This window comes from Manis pentadactyla, chromosome 14 (assembly GCF_030020395.1).
Source record: "Manis pentadactyla isolate mManPen7 chromosome 14, mManPen7.hap1, whole genome shotgun sequence".
NCBI classification, from domain to species: domain Eukaryota; kingdom Metazoa; phylum Chordata; class Mammalia; order Pholidota; family Manidae; genus Manis; species Manis pentadactyla.
In genome coordinates, this window is record NC_080032.1 from 66833070 (window position 1) to 66849871 (window position 16802).

At 38.3% G+C, this 16802-nt stretch overlaps 1 protein-coding gene and 1 pseudogene across 1 annotated transcript; both read right to left on the reverse strand.

Annotated features, from left to right (window-relative positions):
- Positions 1 to 517: 517 nt before the first annotated feature.
- LOC130678863 (olfactory receptor 4C11-like) overlaps positions 518 to 16802 on the reverse strand; it is an 88254-nt pseudogene continuing 71969 nt past the window's right edge.
- LOC130680545 (olfactory receptor 4C13-like) lies at positions 14326 to 15888 on the reverse strand. The gene is made up of 2 exons (XM_057491283.1): positions 15318 to 15888; positions 14326 to 14471 (listed from the first exon to the last, which is right to left on the reverse strand). Exons 1-2 carry the CDS (start codon positions 15886 to 15888, stop codon positions 14326 to 14328), a joined length of 717 nt encoding a protein of 238 aa, XP_057347266.1.

Here is a 16802-nt window from a genome sequence, read left to right on the forward strand (position 1 = left end):
TTCCGGCTGTTTGTGGAAAGAAGGCATCCATATCTGGCTGCTCTGGGACAAAAACTTATACCTGTATAACTGGCCCACTGGCTCAGGCAGCGGAGACAGGCACAGCAGCCGGGAGGCGGGGAACAGCTCTTTCCTACCCCCAGGCACCAGTACCGCTCCCCTGCGACCCCCGACATTGCTTCAGGGGCTCAGCAGCTCCAGAATAGAGCTTCTGGACACTAGAGGGCCACATATACAAACATGAAACGCCAAAGGAACCTTGTCCAGAGTAAAATTGTTAATACAACTCCTGAGAAAGATTTAAATGATATGGACCTCATGACTCTTCCTGAAAATGAAAGGATAATTCAAATTCACAATTTCTCTTTCGGGTGAATCACTTTTGAGAGTGGATCTTCACTTCCACTGGATGGATATAGTATCCCACAAATTTTTAAACTTTTATCTCATTTTCCCAGTTATAATTTGACTCCAAGCACTGTTGACCTACATAAAACCTTCTGACATTCTTTCCCTATATAACTTCTTATTCTATTAACTTAACATTATTTTTAGCCTACATTTTATTTTATACCTCTTACCTTTTTTATTCATTCCTCTGAAAAGCAAACCACCATGAACACCTTGAGTGTGTGTGTATGTGTACATGTACTGGTGTAATAGAGATGTAGATTAGATAATTTTATGATGGATCATGACATTCCCATTCTGTGTTGATTACATGTCCCTTCTTATGAATGGCATACTAATTTGGGACACCAGCACAAACACTGAGCTTCATAATGTCCCAGAAAGCAAGAAATAAGTCACAACACAGAAAACATGTTATTTTACTGAATTTACCTTAAAATAATCTTTGTCAAGACAGTATTGGTAAAGTTTTCCATTTAAACAGTGGCAGCAGTCTTGGAAATGAAATGGAACCTTAACAATTACTAAAGATGTGGTATAGTTTAATATACTGAAATCAATGAATGTCAAATGGTCATGATACGACCTCTGGCAGGCACAGCCAAGGTACAGCAGTTAATCTGTTCTGCTGCTCTGGGCACCGAAATTCAATTGGCAAAGCTAACATGTCAGTCTATGTGACACCTTTATTAGGAAAGCTCAGAGAGAGAAAACAAGCAGCAATAATGGGCTAAAACACTGGGTTCTCTCTAAGTCCACTGACCGAAGACAAGTGTTAGTGATCACTACCGGGATGCCTATGGTGTTTTCCTTCATTTCACTCACATACTCCAAATTCACACAGAATAATAACATCATTTTTTCCATCAAACCAGGTTATTTTCAAGTAAGTTTAAGTACTTCAATCTCAAAAGGTATGCTGTATTTATTTCTGGTGCATTTTTAATTTTTATGAAGTCTTGAAAAGATGCATTTCTTTACTTTATTCCATAGAGTTATAGAATTCCATTGGTGTAGTCCCTATATACATCAATCATATAAGTAGCTGAATATCTCAAGGCCTTTGTAACCCTACATTTAAAAAAATCTCATACATAAGTCTCAGCCATCTTAAGAGCCAAAAAAGCAATCAGGACTATAATAGAATATCATTATATTAAAGAGTCTTTGGTACAGTAGTATGGAACATTTCAAAACCAAATTAATGATAAAATGAAATGAACTTCTTGATACACAAAGTGAGTTCCTTTGCAAGTGTTCAAGAGAAAGCAGGACACCTTATTTCAAATGTGTTCTGGAGGGAATTATAGGTCACAGCAAACTAGTTACACTTTATTTATGGATCCTCACATATTGAAACAGTGGTGATTATATATACATATATATATCTTCCTATCAAACCAGAGTGTATACTGTGTTGTGAGGTATATTTCACATTCAGCAATGCCAGTATTGAACTCTCAGGAAAAGAGGGAGTCAAGCTGAGGATGTTAGGAAAGCTATTAGTTTGAGAACAGAAACACAGAAAAAAGTAAGATCAGGTGCATTGTATTTGAATGCATGTGGGAGTCAGGATACACACTATGATACTGATCTGTAGAGATTCAGTCAAACCATGACTCAGTAAGTACTCAACCAAGGCCCACAGTTCATCTTTTGCTTAAATAGAGGTAATTTTGATATGCCATAGCTTTCTCATGGCATTTTTCACTTCTGCATTCCTCAGTGTGTAGATCAGGGGGTTGAGAAAGGGTGTCCCAATAGTATAAAATATGGACACCATCTTGTCCATGGGGAAAGTGGTTGGGGGACATGTGTAAATGAATATACACGGACCAAGGAATAAGATGACTGCAGTGATGTGGGAAGTGCAAGTGGAGAGAGCTTTTTCCCTCCCTTCTGCACTGTGGTTTCGCAGAGAATGTAAGATGACAATGTATGAGATCATCAGAATCACAAAACTGCTTGAGCAAAGGGCCTGCCACTATTCGACACCAACAGCAGGTTGATCACACACATGTCCATGCATGCAAGTTTCAATAAGGGCTGCATATCACAAAAATAATGATCAATCAAATTGGGTCCACAGAAAGGCAACTTCAAGGCCAGGATAATCTGAGCCATAGAATGTGTAAAAGACCCAATCCATGCAAGAATAATCAGAATGATGCAGACCTGCCTACTCCTGATGGTTGGGTACCGCAAGGGCTTGCAGGTGGCCACATAGCGGTCAACGGCCATGAGGACGAGGACAAAGATCTCCATGCAGCCAAATAAATGTAGTGCAAAGACTTGAGTCATGCACTCATCATAAGGTATGATTTTCTTTGCAGAGAGAGCATCCACAATTAGTCTAGGGGCTGTGGAAGTTGAAAAGCAGGAATCAGCAAGGGACAAATAAAACAGGAAGAAGCACATGGGGCTCCCAAGTGTTTGGCTGGACTTGATGGTCACAATAATAAGCAAATTCCCCACTACTGTTCCTACATAGAATACAAAGAAGATTACAAAGACCATTTTCTGCTTCATAGGATCCTGTGTCAGTCCTAAGAGTATGAATTCAGTTATGCTGCTATTTTGTTGTGTCATTTTAGTTGATGTGGTGAAAGCACAGCTTAGGAATAATCTTCAAGGGAGAAATTTAAAAATTTTATGAAATGAATACATATTTGGTGGTCAAATATATATGCTTGGTCACTTACCTGCTATGAATTATTTTATCTTTGATCTCACATCATACACCACCACAATGACAGTGGAATCAATAATATTTATATGATCCATTTACCTGTGTATAAAAACACTGAAATAAAAGTAGACAAATATGAAAAAGTCAATGATTCTTCACACATAATAATCACTAACTGAAGTGATTTGGCGTGAGTAGGTCACTTCCTCAGCTGCATGCTTTCTGGAGTTTTCATCAAGGGCTTGTCAATATCGGAGTGCCATGCTGCAGAAGGAAAGAAAATTTTTGCATGATTTACTCAATATGATTGTACATTCCTTGAACCAAGTCCAGTTACAAAATACTGTCTGAAAATATGTAAATATGAAAGAATGATTGATAAACAATTCAGAGTATTTCTTAATAAACCTAAACACACTTGCACATACAGGAGATGTGGTGTGGGTGGAGAGAGACAGAATAAACATCACATTTTAGCAATGAACACCCAGCCAGCTGCCCATTATGAGACTTTCTTGTATGCGTTGCATTGACTAAGTTTATTTCCTTTCATTTTACCTCTCATACTTCTCTAATTGTTTAGATATTCAGTTCTATTAAACTTTGTACTTTTTAACTATACTATGTTGTCAAAAGTTAAATCCTTCCCCTATTCATTGTTTTTCTTGGTCATTCAATATGCTTCATTAATGCATGAGTCACTGGGACTAAAATGAAGAAAAAATACAGGGAGAAAATAAATAAATAAATACATCAGAATATTTATTTAAAATTCTGGTTTACTATTGAGCACCAGGCGTTGAGAAATGATCTCAGAAAGCTCTGAATCATCACTGAAACTTTCCAGTAGAATTCTTGTGATATATATCTTGAGCTTCCTGTACTCTGATTTCAAGTAAGAAAAGATAGACATAAAAAGAGAATTAATATTTATTAATGTATTAATAATTAATAAGGATAACACAGCACACTTAAACACACAATTATATAAATGAATTGTACATGAATACAAAGCATGTGCGTGTACTCCCTGTGTAAAGAAACTGCATTCTTTGCATTAAAGATGTGAGCAATACCTAATTGTTAGCAACTGCCCTTTCATAAAATTTGATAATACATCACTATCATGATGATTGTGATTCACTAAAAAGTTCAGCTTTTAAAAACCTAAAAGATGGTTTATTTTTCACAATGGAATATCACTGACCCATCACAACTTTCTTGTGGTATAAGCAGGAAGGACAGCAATATTTTTAAAGCAAAAATAAGACCCAAATGTTTAAGGTGGTGAGTCCACTATCGAGGTAATTCTGGAACTCAGTGCTTTTCAGTCATATCATATGCCACCACAATGACATTAACTACATGTTTGCTGGCTTTCTTGGACGTTTTCCACGCATGCTCTTGTCAAAGCTCTTAAACATACAAAAATTTTTGGTGGTTTATAGCAATTAGGAATAAAATATTAAATATCTGTATCTGTATATCCATACATATATAGATACATAGATAGGTACATATGCATAATTTGCCTGGTTTACATGTATCCACTAATAAATATACACAAATTATGTGAATTATATGCATGTGTGTGTGTGTATATATATATACTTATATATAGATTCATAGACATACAAATATACACATATTTTAAAATTATATACCCAAAATGCCATATTTTAGGTTGAAGCAACATAAGGATGAGAATTTTGGCCAACAAAGTATGAATTCCAGCAACTACGTAAATGCAGGTGATTAAGAAATATTTGTTGAATGAAGAACCAGAATTAAGAAAATATCCCACAGGTACAATTAGATAGGTTCCATGCTATTCTACATTCAGCTGCCATTGAGAAAAGGGGTAGCCTGCATTCTGCTGTATCCACATCAAAATCATCATCTCCAGGGAGCATTTACAGGAACACCCAAATTTACATTATTTCCATTTGCTCAACTCCAATAGCCCTCATCTAGTAGTTCCCATTTCCATCGGAGCTGCTGTGCACATCTTTTATTTCCATCATCTCACTGTAGAATGTAAGGCACTCCTAGAAATGTCCTAAACATTCCATCCTTCCACCAATGTGTTGTGTGTATTAGATACTTACAGTGGCATTGATCAGACTCATATGTTCCAAGTAAGAAATACGAGCTTAATCCCCAATTCAAATATACCAGCTTCGTAAGGGCTTATGCAGAGATGCGAATGTTCAGCTGCCCTCTTTTCTTCCCAAGGTACTGAGGACACCCTCTGCTCAAATTACATAAAGAAGTGCTTCTAAAATTCCATCTGATTATCTGGAACCAGGGTATCTTTGATCTCACTAAGGGACCAGGTTCTCCCGTACATGCCAGATTTCAGGCTAAGACTGTTCCAGATTCAGCCCACACTTTCTGAATCCTCTCTCACACAGGATTTTGACTGGGAAATGCTTCACTTCTGCCTTCCCTGGAGGAGTACTTAGACATGAATGATGTGAAATATCTGAGTCTGGGGAAGGTCATTCCCTGAAGTGTCCCTCCCCTTCCTAGTTAAGAAACACGGACCTGATGTGATAAAGAATTCAATCTCCAATATGTATTATTACATCATGGAAAAAAGATGGTCTATTCTTACAACTAGATGGATATTTTGCCCTAAATGACATTTTTTGGCTAGAAAAAACTGATCACCTAGTGCCCAGGACTGGGTTTCTTATGCCTTCTCCAATTAAATGAAATAGGGTTTCTTGAAGAAATGACTGATTCTAGGTTTGGGACAGGGAATGTATAAGAGGACCTAAAGCATACTGCAATGTTAGACAGTAAGGAAGTGCTAACACACACACACACACACACACACTCACACACACTCACACCACGTAGAAGATATGCCAAGGGGAACACAAGAGCCTATGAAAAATGCCCCAGTGCCCAAAGCTGGATAACAGTTCAGCATCAAAATGAATAACACAAAATTTAAACATAATTCAAAGTATAAATTAAGTATTTATGAGTTAAACTGATATAAATTTTTGAAAAAATAAATAAATTGATAGAGGAGAATAGGCCAAATAATTCCAAATGATTTATGTAGATATTCTGCCCTCAAACTCTCCACGTCTTAAGAGTTGGCTGTACATGGTGACTTCCTTCTGAAAGGCACATGAGGAGTGGGGGAGGGCATGGCTTCACAAAGGGGACATGTGACAAACACTGCTTCAGCCAGGTGACCAAGTTTAATAGCAAAAGTGGTAAGTCACATTGAAATTATGTTCCCACTGATATGATGTGATGAAAATGGCCTTTTACCTCTGTGGTCTTTCTCCCAATAATCCACAACCCTTAACCTTGAGTATCAGATTCTCAGAATAGCAGACAAACCTCAGCTGAGGGTTTTCATACAAAATGTCCGTCTAGTTTTCCTCAAAACTTCCAAGGTCATCTCTGATAAGGAATGTCGGAGAGACTGTCACTGCCCACAGGTGCCAGACCACACGCGCCATCTTTGTTTAATGTGGTGCCCTGGATCAGGTTCTGGAGAGGAAAACAAAATTAGTGAAGACTAATTCATTAGAAATCTGGTTAAAGTATGGATTTTAGTTACTAGTAATTTATTTAAAAAGTAATTTACTAACATCGATTTATTTATTTTGGCAAAGGCATCATACTAATATAAGATGGCAATAAGGGAAACTGAGTGTGGAGTTTATCGAAACTCTGTATTAATTTTACAACTTCCCTGTAAATACAAACCTGTTATCTAACATAAACTTTATTAAAAGTGAATGGCATGTAGGGTGCCTAACTGGCTTTTTTGGTTTCACTGGAGATGGATGGTAATTGTAGGTCTGCTTTGGTTATGTAGCTGTATTCCTATTATGTTAATGTGTGTGTGCAATTTAATTAGTAGTTTAAACCCTATACATGCTTATGTTACTCTACAAGAAGATATGTCAAAGAAATAATCAATCTTCCCATGTTTTCTTCCATCTGCTACTTCTATAGCTTTTCTTCTTCCTTCCTAATTACAACCCTTAAGTAGAATTCGTGCCTCATAACGAAATTACCGAGTATCATAATTCTTCCAAGTGGTAAAGATACCTCAAGACAAATGCTGGGCATAGAAGCCACAGGGCATAAATATGCAAAGAAGTAAAAAGCTAACCTTTTCAAACAATATTGCTTCTCTCTCACTTACCAACTTTACATTTCCCTGTATGGCCCCGGAAGATGACTGGTTAGCCAGAGACGGTAAGATTCCTCAAGGGAGGAACAACCTAAGACAGGCACAGTCGCAGGGGGGCCATCAGGTGAGAAATTGGGGATCAACAGAGGTGAGGCTTAGAACCTCACCCCCCCGTCTTGAGAGAAATTTTCTGCATCTGTGGATGTTTTGTTGCTCTTGTCTAGCTTGGATTAATACTTAGTCTATAGGTACAGACCTGATCATCTACACTTGCCCTCTTACAGCACTAAACTATGTTTTCTACCTTTATCTTGCATCTACCTACCACTTCAGCATTTTATTAAAAATAATAATAATAACAATAACAATAATAATAAGGGAGAAATGTGGGATTCACATGTAAATCAAGTATAAAAATCTAACGAATATTCATATTTGACCTGATTGTTTATAGTTCATAATGCGTGATCAAAACCGAAAGTTTCTGTGATGACTGCCCTTGCACTGTTCACCATGTAAGAACTTATTCACTATGTAAGAATTTGTTCACCATGCAAGAACTTGTTAGTTATGCCTCAGAAGATTGGAGACTGTTGAGAACTAGGCTTGGGGTTGATTAATGATTGTGCATTGAGTCCCCTATACAGAATTTTATTGTTGTTAACAACCACTTGATCAATAAATATGAGAGAAGCCCTCTCAAAAAAAAAAATGAATGGCATGTTTCATTTAACACATCCTCAAAGTTTATCTGTTTTGTAACATGTCAGAAACTTCTTTCTTTTTAATGTTGAATAATATTCCATTGTATGCAGACCACATTCTCTTTATCTATTTATGTGTTGATGGGCACTAGGGTTGCTTACACATTTTGGCAGTTGTGAATGTGCCATAGACACAAATGTACAAGTATCACCTCTAGTCCCTGCTTTAAATTCTTTTGGTATATATCCAGAAGGAGAATTGCTGGATCTAATGGGCATTCTATTTTTAACTTTCTGAGGAATGTCATACTATCTTTCAAACAGGCTGCTCCATTTTACATTCTCATGAACAGGGCACAAGTGTGTGTAGTGATGTTGGGCATCTTTTCATATGCTCTTTGCCCATTTGTATATATTCTTTACTCATTTTTTAATCAAGTTGTCATTGAGTTGTAGGAATTCCTTGTATATTCTGGATAACAACTCCTTATCAGATGTATATTTGAAAGTGTTTCTTCTTATTCCATTAGTTGCTTTTTCCCTCTGTTGATTGTAGTCTTTGATGCACAGAAATTTTTAATTTCAATGTAGTTCAATTTATCTGTTTCTTTCTTCAGTAACCTGTGTCTTTGGTGCCATATTCAAGAAATTGTTGCTTCATCTAATGTCCTAAAGCTTTTCCTCTATATTTTCTTTGAAGTGTTTTACAGTTTTAGCTCTTATGTTTAGTTCTTTCATCCATTTTGAGCTATTTTGTATATGGTGTAAGTTAAGGGTCAACCTTTATTCTTCAGCATGGGAATATCAAGTTTCCATCACCATTTGTTGAGAAAACTAAACTTTCCCCATTGGATGCTCTTGGTACCCCTGTAGAAATTCATATGACCAAAAGTGATGGTATATTTCTGGGCTTTCTAAACTATTCAATTAGCCTAGATGCCTGTCTTTATACAAGTATCACACTGTTCTGATAACTATAGTTTTACAGTAAGTTCTGAAATCAGGAAGTGTGCAACCCCCAACTTAGTTGTTCTCAAGTCTTTTATGACTATGGGGTCCCTTGAGATTTCACATGAAATTTTCAGATTTTTCTGTATCTGCAAAATCATCATGAAAATTTGATAGGGATTTTATTGAATCTTCTTTAGTTATTATTGATGCTAAACAATAGAAGGTCCTCCAACACATGAAAATGTGATATATTTCAGAACACACACACACACACACACACACACACACACACACACATATAAGAAGAGATTTATATAAGGAATTGGCTCTTGTGTATATGTAGGTTGGCAAGTACAAAATATGTACAGCCAATGTCTCATTTTGAATCAAAAGACCAGAAATTATTGTAAACCAGTAATATCTGCTGTCCCAATTCAGGTCCATAGGCAGGAAGCTGCTGTAGAATCAGGAAGAGTTCACGTGCCTGTATGCAGACCGTCTGACGGGAAGAGCTGATGTATCAGTTTGAAAGCTCTCAGGCAGCAGAATTCCCTTATTTTGTAATTGTCAAGCCTTCAGGTGGATGAGGACCACCTACATTAGTGGGGGCAATCTGCCTTACAGTCTACCAGTTCAAATGTTGATATCATCTAGGCAAACCTCACACTCACAACACCAAACAATATTCAAGTAAACATTTGTGCACACTGTGGCCCAGCAAAACTAAAACATAAAATTAACCAAAACAAGTCCATTGCTTAAATTTAGTACCTAGATAAATATCCTTAAAGCCTACTTAATCTCCAAATAAAATCATTACTAAGGTCATAGTTCCATATAACATCATACAACTGTCCTGTGTACAACTGAAAATGCATAACCCCTCCCCTAGAAGGGAAGGTAAATTTTTTGGGTTATTGTAACTCCGGGGGGAAAATCTGTTTCCCAGCTCAGGGCAAATTACCTTTGAAACCCAAATCAGTCAAAGGGAGAAATTAAATGGGAGAAACACCTTTATTGCTTACAATAAGTTGTCCACTGCTCTCCCATGTCTTTCGTGACCTGGCTGCAAAAATGGACCCCACCCAACCTCTCCAGTCCAGATATGCCATTGCTCCTCCATATAATCATGTATTGACATGGAGATGGACTACTTCTCTCCACCGCTTGGAAATACCTATTGATATGGAGATGAATTAAGCCAGGCATGAGATTCTGGAAATACTGCAATTTTATCCACAGTTATGTTTGTTCTTCTCCTTAATATCTTGTCAATTAAATACTGTGAGAGAAAATTGTAAATACTAAAATACTATGATGGAAACTCAAGATATCTTATGCTATATGGTAAGACAGGAAAGAAAACAAAGATGTTAGCTTAAGGTATGTACTCACATACACAAACATATTCATAGTATAAGGAGGACAAAGAACAATTACAGTCTTTATTTCTGAAACTGGTCACTTTTGTTAGGAATGTTAGGTAGAAAGATACACATGAGCAGCTGGGGGAAGGGAAGATAAGGCTTAAGGAAAATAACTGCCCCAATTGCCCATGCAGGGGGTCCCACGTGAAAACAACAAAGGTTCTGCAGGGAGATAACTTCTTGCCTATTGGGCACTGGACAAACCATTCCCAACAAGGTCCCAACGCGGGTGCAAACAAAACTAAGAACCGCCAAACCACACCTCCACATAATCTAATTGAAGTAAAATTGCTGTTTCGCTACCCTCCTCCACCATGAGCTTTTCTGTGTGCATTTTGGGGAAAGACATGCTGACCAAGAGGAATGGGTATATAACTAGAGCTGTCAATCAAATGACCTCACCCTGTCAATCAAAGAAATGTCTCCCAGCTAAGTAAGGATAAAGAGACCCTCCCCTAAATCTTTGGGCCTCTGTCTACCTTGACTCTGGCCCACTCCTCCCTTGGAGTGTGTTAAAATAAAACTTGTTAAAATAAAACTTTCACTCTGCTTCACTATTGCGTCTCGGCCTTTCAGTTCTTTGTTGCAGCGGGAGGAGAACCGAGGCGAACAAACTCAGCTGTAACATGATCATACCTGTTGTCTCTAATTACTTTTTCTGTTACTCGTTTGTGTTCAGTGTGCCCTCAGCAGGCTCCAAAGCTGGTCATGGTTCTTCACCTGGTGGGGTGTCATAGAGCTTCACTGCTGATGGGTCTGGGCCAATAGTAGCTCTGCTTGGATTGGGTTGTCATAGTTTTCAACTGACCTTAATCATTGCTAAGACTTGAACAGGCTTCCTGTCTGTTTCACTTCTAGGAAAACCATAATAAACTAGCAACACTGTTAGTCTGCTTGTGTTGATTATTCTGATGGCTGCTTTCACTCTGCTGTACCTTGGGGTAGCCATGCCTTTGAGGGTTGAGTGGCACCACTTGGCCACTGTTACCTGGGATCAAATGACTCTCATTGCTTTTAGATTTCAAAGTCCAGTGACATTGTTCCCAGCAGAGGTCTGGCCTACAGAAAACAGTGGTTCCAGAGCTTTTCAAATACACTGTGCTCTGCCTACAAATTCATTTCTTATGGTAATGATGAAAGGGATGCCTTCTGGACCTTCCCAGAGTGGTTAAGTAGATCTTAAAGGACAAATCCATTCTAACATTCTACTCTCCCAAAGCCTTTGAATCTCTTTCTGTACATTAAACCAAGGGAGGTCTGGCATTGCTAATTTGCTCACTATGGGCCAAGTTTTGGTTCATGTTTTAGCCACCAACCAGACAACTGTTAGACTTTTCTGACTTCCTCAGCTGCAACATTAAATGAAGAGTATTTTCTTAGTGAGCCCACGGCACTTAGCATGATTGAAATTACGGCTCTTCTCTAATTGTCCCACACCTTTAATGTCCATTACTATATATATTCCACAAAATTCTTTCTGTATAAATTAGAGAACCCAAGTAGCATTTGGAATATAGTGCATCTCCTCCAGGGTCACACTTTGTACCTCACCTTTAGGGACCTCCTGGGACTTGAGTGTAGTTCCAAGTCTAGAAGCAAGGAAAGGAAGTGTGGGGGGTGTCCTGAGGAGAATCAGCTTTCTTTCACGGCAACTGCCTCAAGGGAAGCCATTACAGTTTCCTCAAAGGATGTGGGATAATCCTTCAGACTGAGGGGGAGAAGTTTCTCCCACTGACAGGGAAGTCTCATCTGTTTCATCTTCTCAGTTTCCTCAGTCTTCCTGGAATATAAGTCAGAGTCTAGCTTTTATCCACAACTCTTCTTCAAATCATCATCGTATATCAAGTCTTTTCTTTATAGTGCCTAAATAATTTTCGATGCCTTCTCTAACTCTCCATTAGGATTCCCTAAATGCAGATCTTGTATTGGTATTTTTATAACAGTGATTTGTAAAGAGTAAGGTTGAAAGGAGCTGAGTAGGGAGAAGAAAGGATACAGTCCTGACTGGAGCCTGGAGTCTGGCTTCAGCCCGGACGACGGAAGCTCGGGCTCTACACTGTGCTGCACAACTGGCTCCACCTTGAGGCAGAGGGAGCAGCCATTTTTTACCCCAGTTCCAGCCGTTCATTGGTTCCGGTCCTGAGATGATGGGCATACCTCCCAGGTGAGGCAGCTCCAATTTTCTCTAGTGCAGGTGGGCAGAGAAGGATGGGGCTCCGGCTCTCAGCAGCCCGGCGCAGCGGCTGGAGCGCAGGTGCGCTGGCCTGTGACGGGCCTGGGGCTGGGAGCAGCAGGGTCCTCCAAACGCCACCTCCTCAGGGGCACCGCCAGCGTCCAGGCCTCCCTCCTTCCACACCCGTAGCAGTGCAGTAACCTCCTAACTGCTCTCCATCTCCCAGTCTTGGCCCCCTCAGCCTATTTTCCACTCTGGTAACCCATACAGAGTTGTCATCTAAAACTCAAAATCAAACTACACCATTCACTTGTTTAAAAGAACTTTCAATGTTTTCCCCAGGATACTTAGCATTGACCTTAACACAATTATGAGAACTTTCTTGATCTTCCCTGTTCCTATCTCTCCAGCTTCAGATCTTACCATTTACCCTTTATAAGCTCAGTGTCCAGCATGGTGCCCAGCATACAGCAGGTGTTCAACAAGTAATTGAATGAATAGATGGATTAACAACCACAGCGATGTTGAACTCATTAGGTTTCTTCCTAGCTATTATCACCTTCTGGACTGCATTACACATTCTCTCACCTGGAATGGTCTTGCTCCAACTGATGCCTCTTTGTTCTGCTGACCCCTTTGCATGATTTGGGTCCCATTATTGTGTCTTTTCATCTTGGAACCCTTCCTGGCTCCTTATGTCCTTGTGTGTTCCGCAAACCTGCTTTCATAGCACCTGGGCCTCCACTGTCTTACTATTTATAACATAATATTGGAATTTCAAGCTTCCTTTTGAATTTCTCTCAGTGGATTGTAAGTTCTCTGATGGCAAGACCAGCAGTTTTCTTTATTTACCACTAAAGCACCAGCCCCTATCAAAGGGCCTAATACTTTCTTTGAGCTCAAAAATATTTGTTGATTAATGAATTAAGGAGGGAAGCAATGAATGGGATATAGTTATCCTGGAATTGCTTTGCCTATAGACAGAGCTACATATTTTTAAAAGCATCTTTTCATAATGAAATGTTACCAAAATAAAGCCCATTAACAGAGAAAAATAAAAAACCATATTCAAGAGATGAAAATGCTGAAAGGAAGAGGAATTATCAAGGCAAACTATTTGCTCTTTCACTGAGCATCTCAGTTTCAATTTCTTTCTAATTTCACAGTTAAACAGGAGTTAAAATAAATTATAGTTCCTAAAAGAAGTCTAGCTAGAATCTTCCTTAGAGTCTGAATCAAAGTAGGAGAAAAAATCTCCAGTATCATTTATTTGCTCCATATTTTATTGACTTTATTCATCTTACTTTATACTTACATTTATTCATTCAATATTTATCATGCACCACACATTGTTCTACTTGTAGACACTATTATTAGGTAGCAGGCAAGTACTTTATAGGGTATGAATATATATTTAATAAATAGAAATTCCTTCTGACTTTGAAATATTCTTTTAATTTAAAATATAAAAATTAATTCATCACACTTTCTCAAAGGTCATCAGCAAAACAACATGATTCTGAAGCCTACAAGGGAATTTGGAAATATGGCATAAATATTCATCACATACCCCTTAAAGGTTAAATGACCCATTGCTTTTATATGTCTGAAATAATTACATATCACAATATTACAGTCAAACCATTATCATCAACTATGATGCCATATGAAAATAAGCAGTTATTAATGAATATAATAATTTAGTTATATACAATGAACTAATATATATTATAACTGATAACATATGTGTATAGTCTGCAGCACAGTCCCTAGCTGAATAAACTGTGACTAACATAATCACCTTACGTTGCTGTCATCATCGCCTGGCAGGGAGTCACGGAGGCTGAGAGCGTGGCCTGAGGGGGCAGGTGGGTTCTCCTTACTAGCTCCTCACTGCACCTCTGGGTGCCTTCCTCCGTACAATGGGGGACAACAAAAGTGCTCACCACTTTGAATTATTATAGAGATTAACGCTCAGTACCCATATATTTTATTTATTTTATTTCATTTTTTGTATTAAAATGAAAGTTTATTAATCCATATCATGAATGAAGTTAGCAGAACTAATTTGGCAGAGTTTTCCAACTATGGTCTTAGGTTAAGGTTTTATTCCTTTGCTTGTACCCATTTCTGTTCCTTTCAATGCAAAATCCATAATTTTTAGAAATTCATCTTTTTTTATCTTATATGCATTTCTTACAGAGATCTTCCAAAATATTCCTCTGTTCTTTGCCTCAGTTGTATCAATATAGGGGCTCCAGGAACATTTATTTATCAGTTGAATAAACATTTATTTATCAGCTTTCCTACTACACAGGTTTCTCATGGCACTTTTCATCTGGGCATTTCTCAAGGTACAGATTAAGGGGTTTAACATAGGGGTTATCATAGTGTAGAATAAAGCAACTGCTTTATCAATTGATAAAGTAGCTACAGGTCTCATGTACACAAATATGCAGGGAACAAGGAATAAGACCACAGCTGTGATATGAGAGACACAGGTGGAGAGGGCTTTTTGCCTCGCATCCAAGCTTCTGGTTCTTAGAGAACGCAGGATGACCACATAAGAGCCCATCAAGAGAAGCAAGTTTAACAGACACATGAAGCCACTGTTTCTTGAGGTTAGCCTGTATTGCTGTGTATTTCCTTCTAAGAACTGCTTTTGCTGCATCCCACATATTTTGAACCACTGTGTTTCTGTTTTAACTTGTTTCCATGTATTATTTGATTTTCTCAAACTAAAATGCTTCTGTACAACAAAGGAAACCATCAACAAAACAAAAAGGGAACCTACAGTATGCAAGGATATATCTATAAATGATATATCTGGCAGCTACGAAGATCCCTAGAGTGCGGGTATCAGTGCAGGCAAGATTGAGCAAAGGAATCAGGTCACTCATGAAGTGATCTATGATGTTAGGGCCACAGAAGGAGAATTGGGAGATGAAGAGGATCTGTATGGTTGCATGAAGGAAGGCTCCCACCCACATCACTCCCACTAGCAGGCCACACACCTGCTGATTCATGACCATTGTATAGTTTAAGGGCTTGCAGATGGCCACATAGCGGTCATAGGCCATCACAGTCAGCAGGGTAACATCAGCACCTCCAAAGAAATGTTCCCCAAAGATCTGGGTCATGCACCCATTGAATAAGACGGTTTTCTTCTCATGGAGTAAATCTACAATCAGTTTAGGGGCACTTACAGAGGAACAGCAGGCATCAATAAAGGAGAGGTAGGCCAGGAAGAAGCACCTGGGAGTTCCCAATAATGGGCTGGCAGTGACGGTGACCAAGATGAGCACATCTCCTACCACAGGAAAGATGTAGATGAGAAAAAACACAACAAATATGATTCTCTGCATCTTTGGATTCTCTGTGAGCCCCAATAGAACAAATTGTGTCACGTTGTTTCTATATTCTCCACGTATTTCATATTATCTTAATTACATTACCTGAAAAAAATTAGTTTTTATTAACACAACCTTCAATTTATTAAGCTTCTCCATCTAACATATAATAACTACCTAGATTCTATTGAATGTGAATTCTTGTGAGGGTTTTTGAGATAGTAAATAGGTCTGAGTTCTTGGATATTACTTAAATCATCTCCTGGGTAAAGATTCTGTTAAGAGTGTGGACATGAGGAACTTTTGCGGACACAGAGGCAGTAGATCATTTGTGAACACGTAGTCATCTGAGGCAGCTTAGAGCCTAACATGAAGTTGTACCTCGTGCATATCCTGGCAGGTAAGTAAGGAAAGGGAGGTAGAACATGGATTTAAAGGCCATAAATGCAAAGCTAAGGATTCTTCCCTGTATTCTTTGGAGATGGGGGACCATAAAGAGGAATTGAGAATATGAATGGACAGATGAAGAGGAATTTGAGGAAAGGGAATTCTTGGATATAACTCTTCTAATGATCTTGGTGTGTCTTGGATGAAGTGGTTTGAGGTTCAGTAAGAGGACAGAAGCCAGAGACAGAAACCCCAGTGACAGACTATTTATACTATATTCATATAGTATAATATAATGATCTGTTCAGGTTTTCTGTTTCCTCCTGGGTCAGTTTGAGATGATTGTTCTTTTCTAGGAGTTTGTCTATTCTAGTTTGTCTGATTCATTAACATATAATTTTTCATAGTGTTAGTATTTTCTTATAATTTTTAAATTTCTGTGGTGTCAGTTGTAATTCTTTTTTGTTTCTGATTTTGTTTAGTTGTGTCCTCTCTCTTCTTTTCTTGATAAATCTGGCTGGGTTTTGTCTATTTTGTTTATT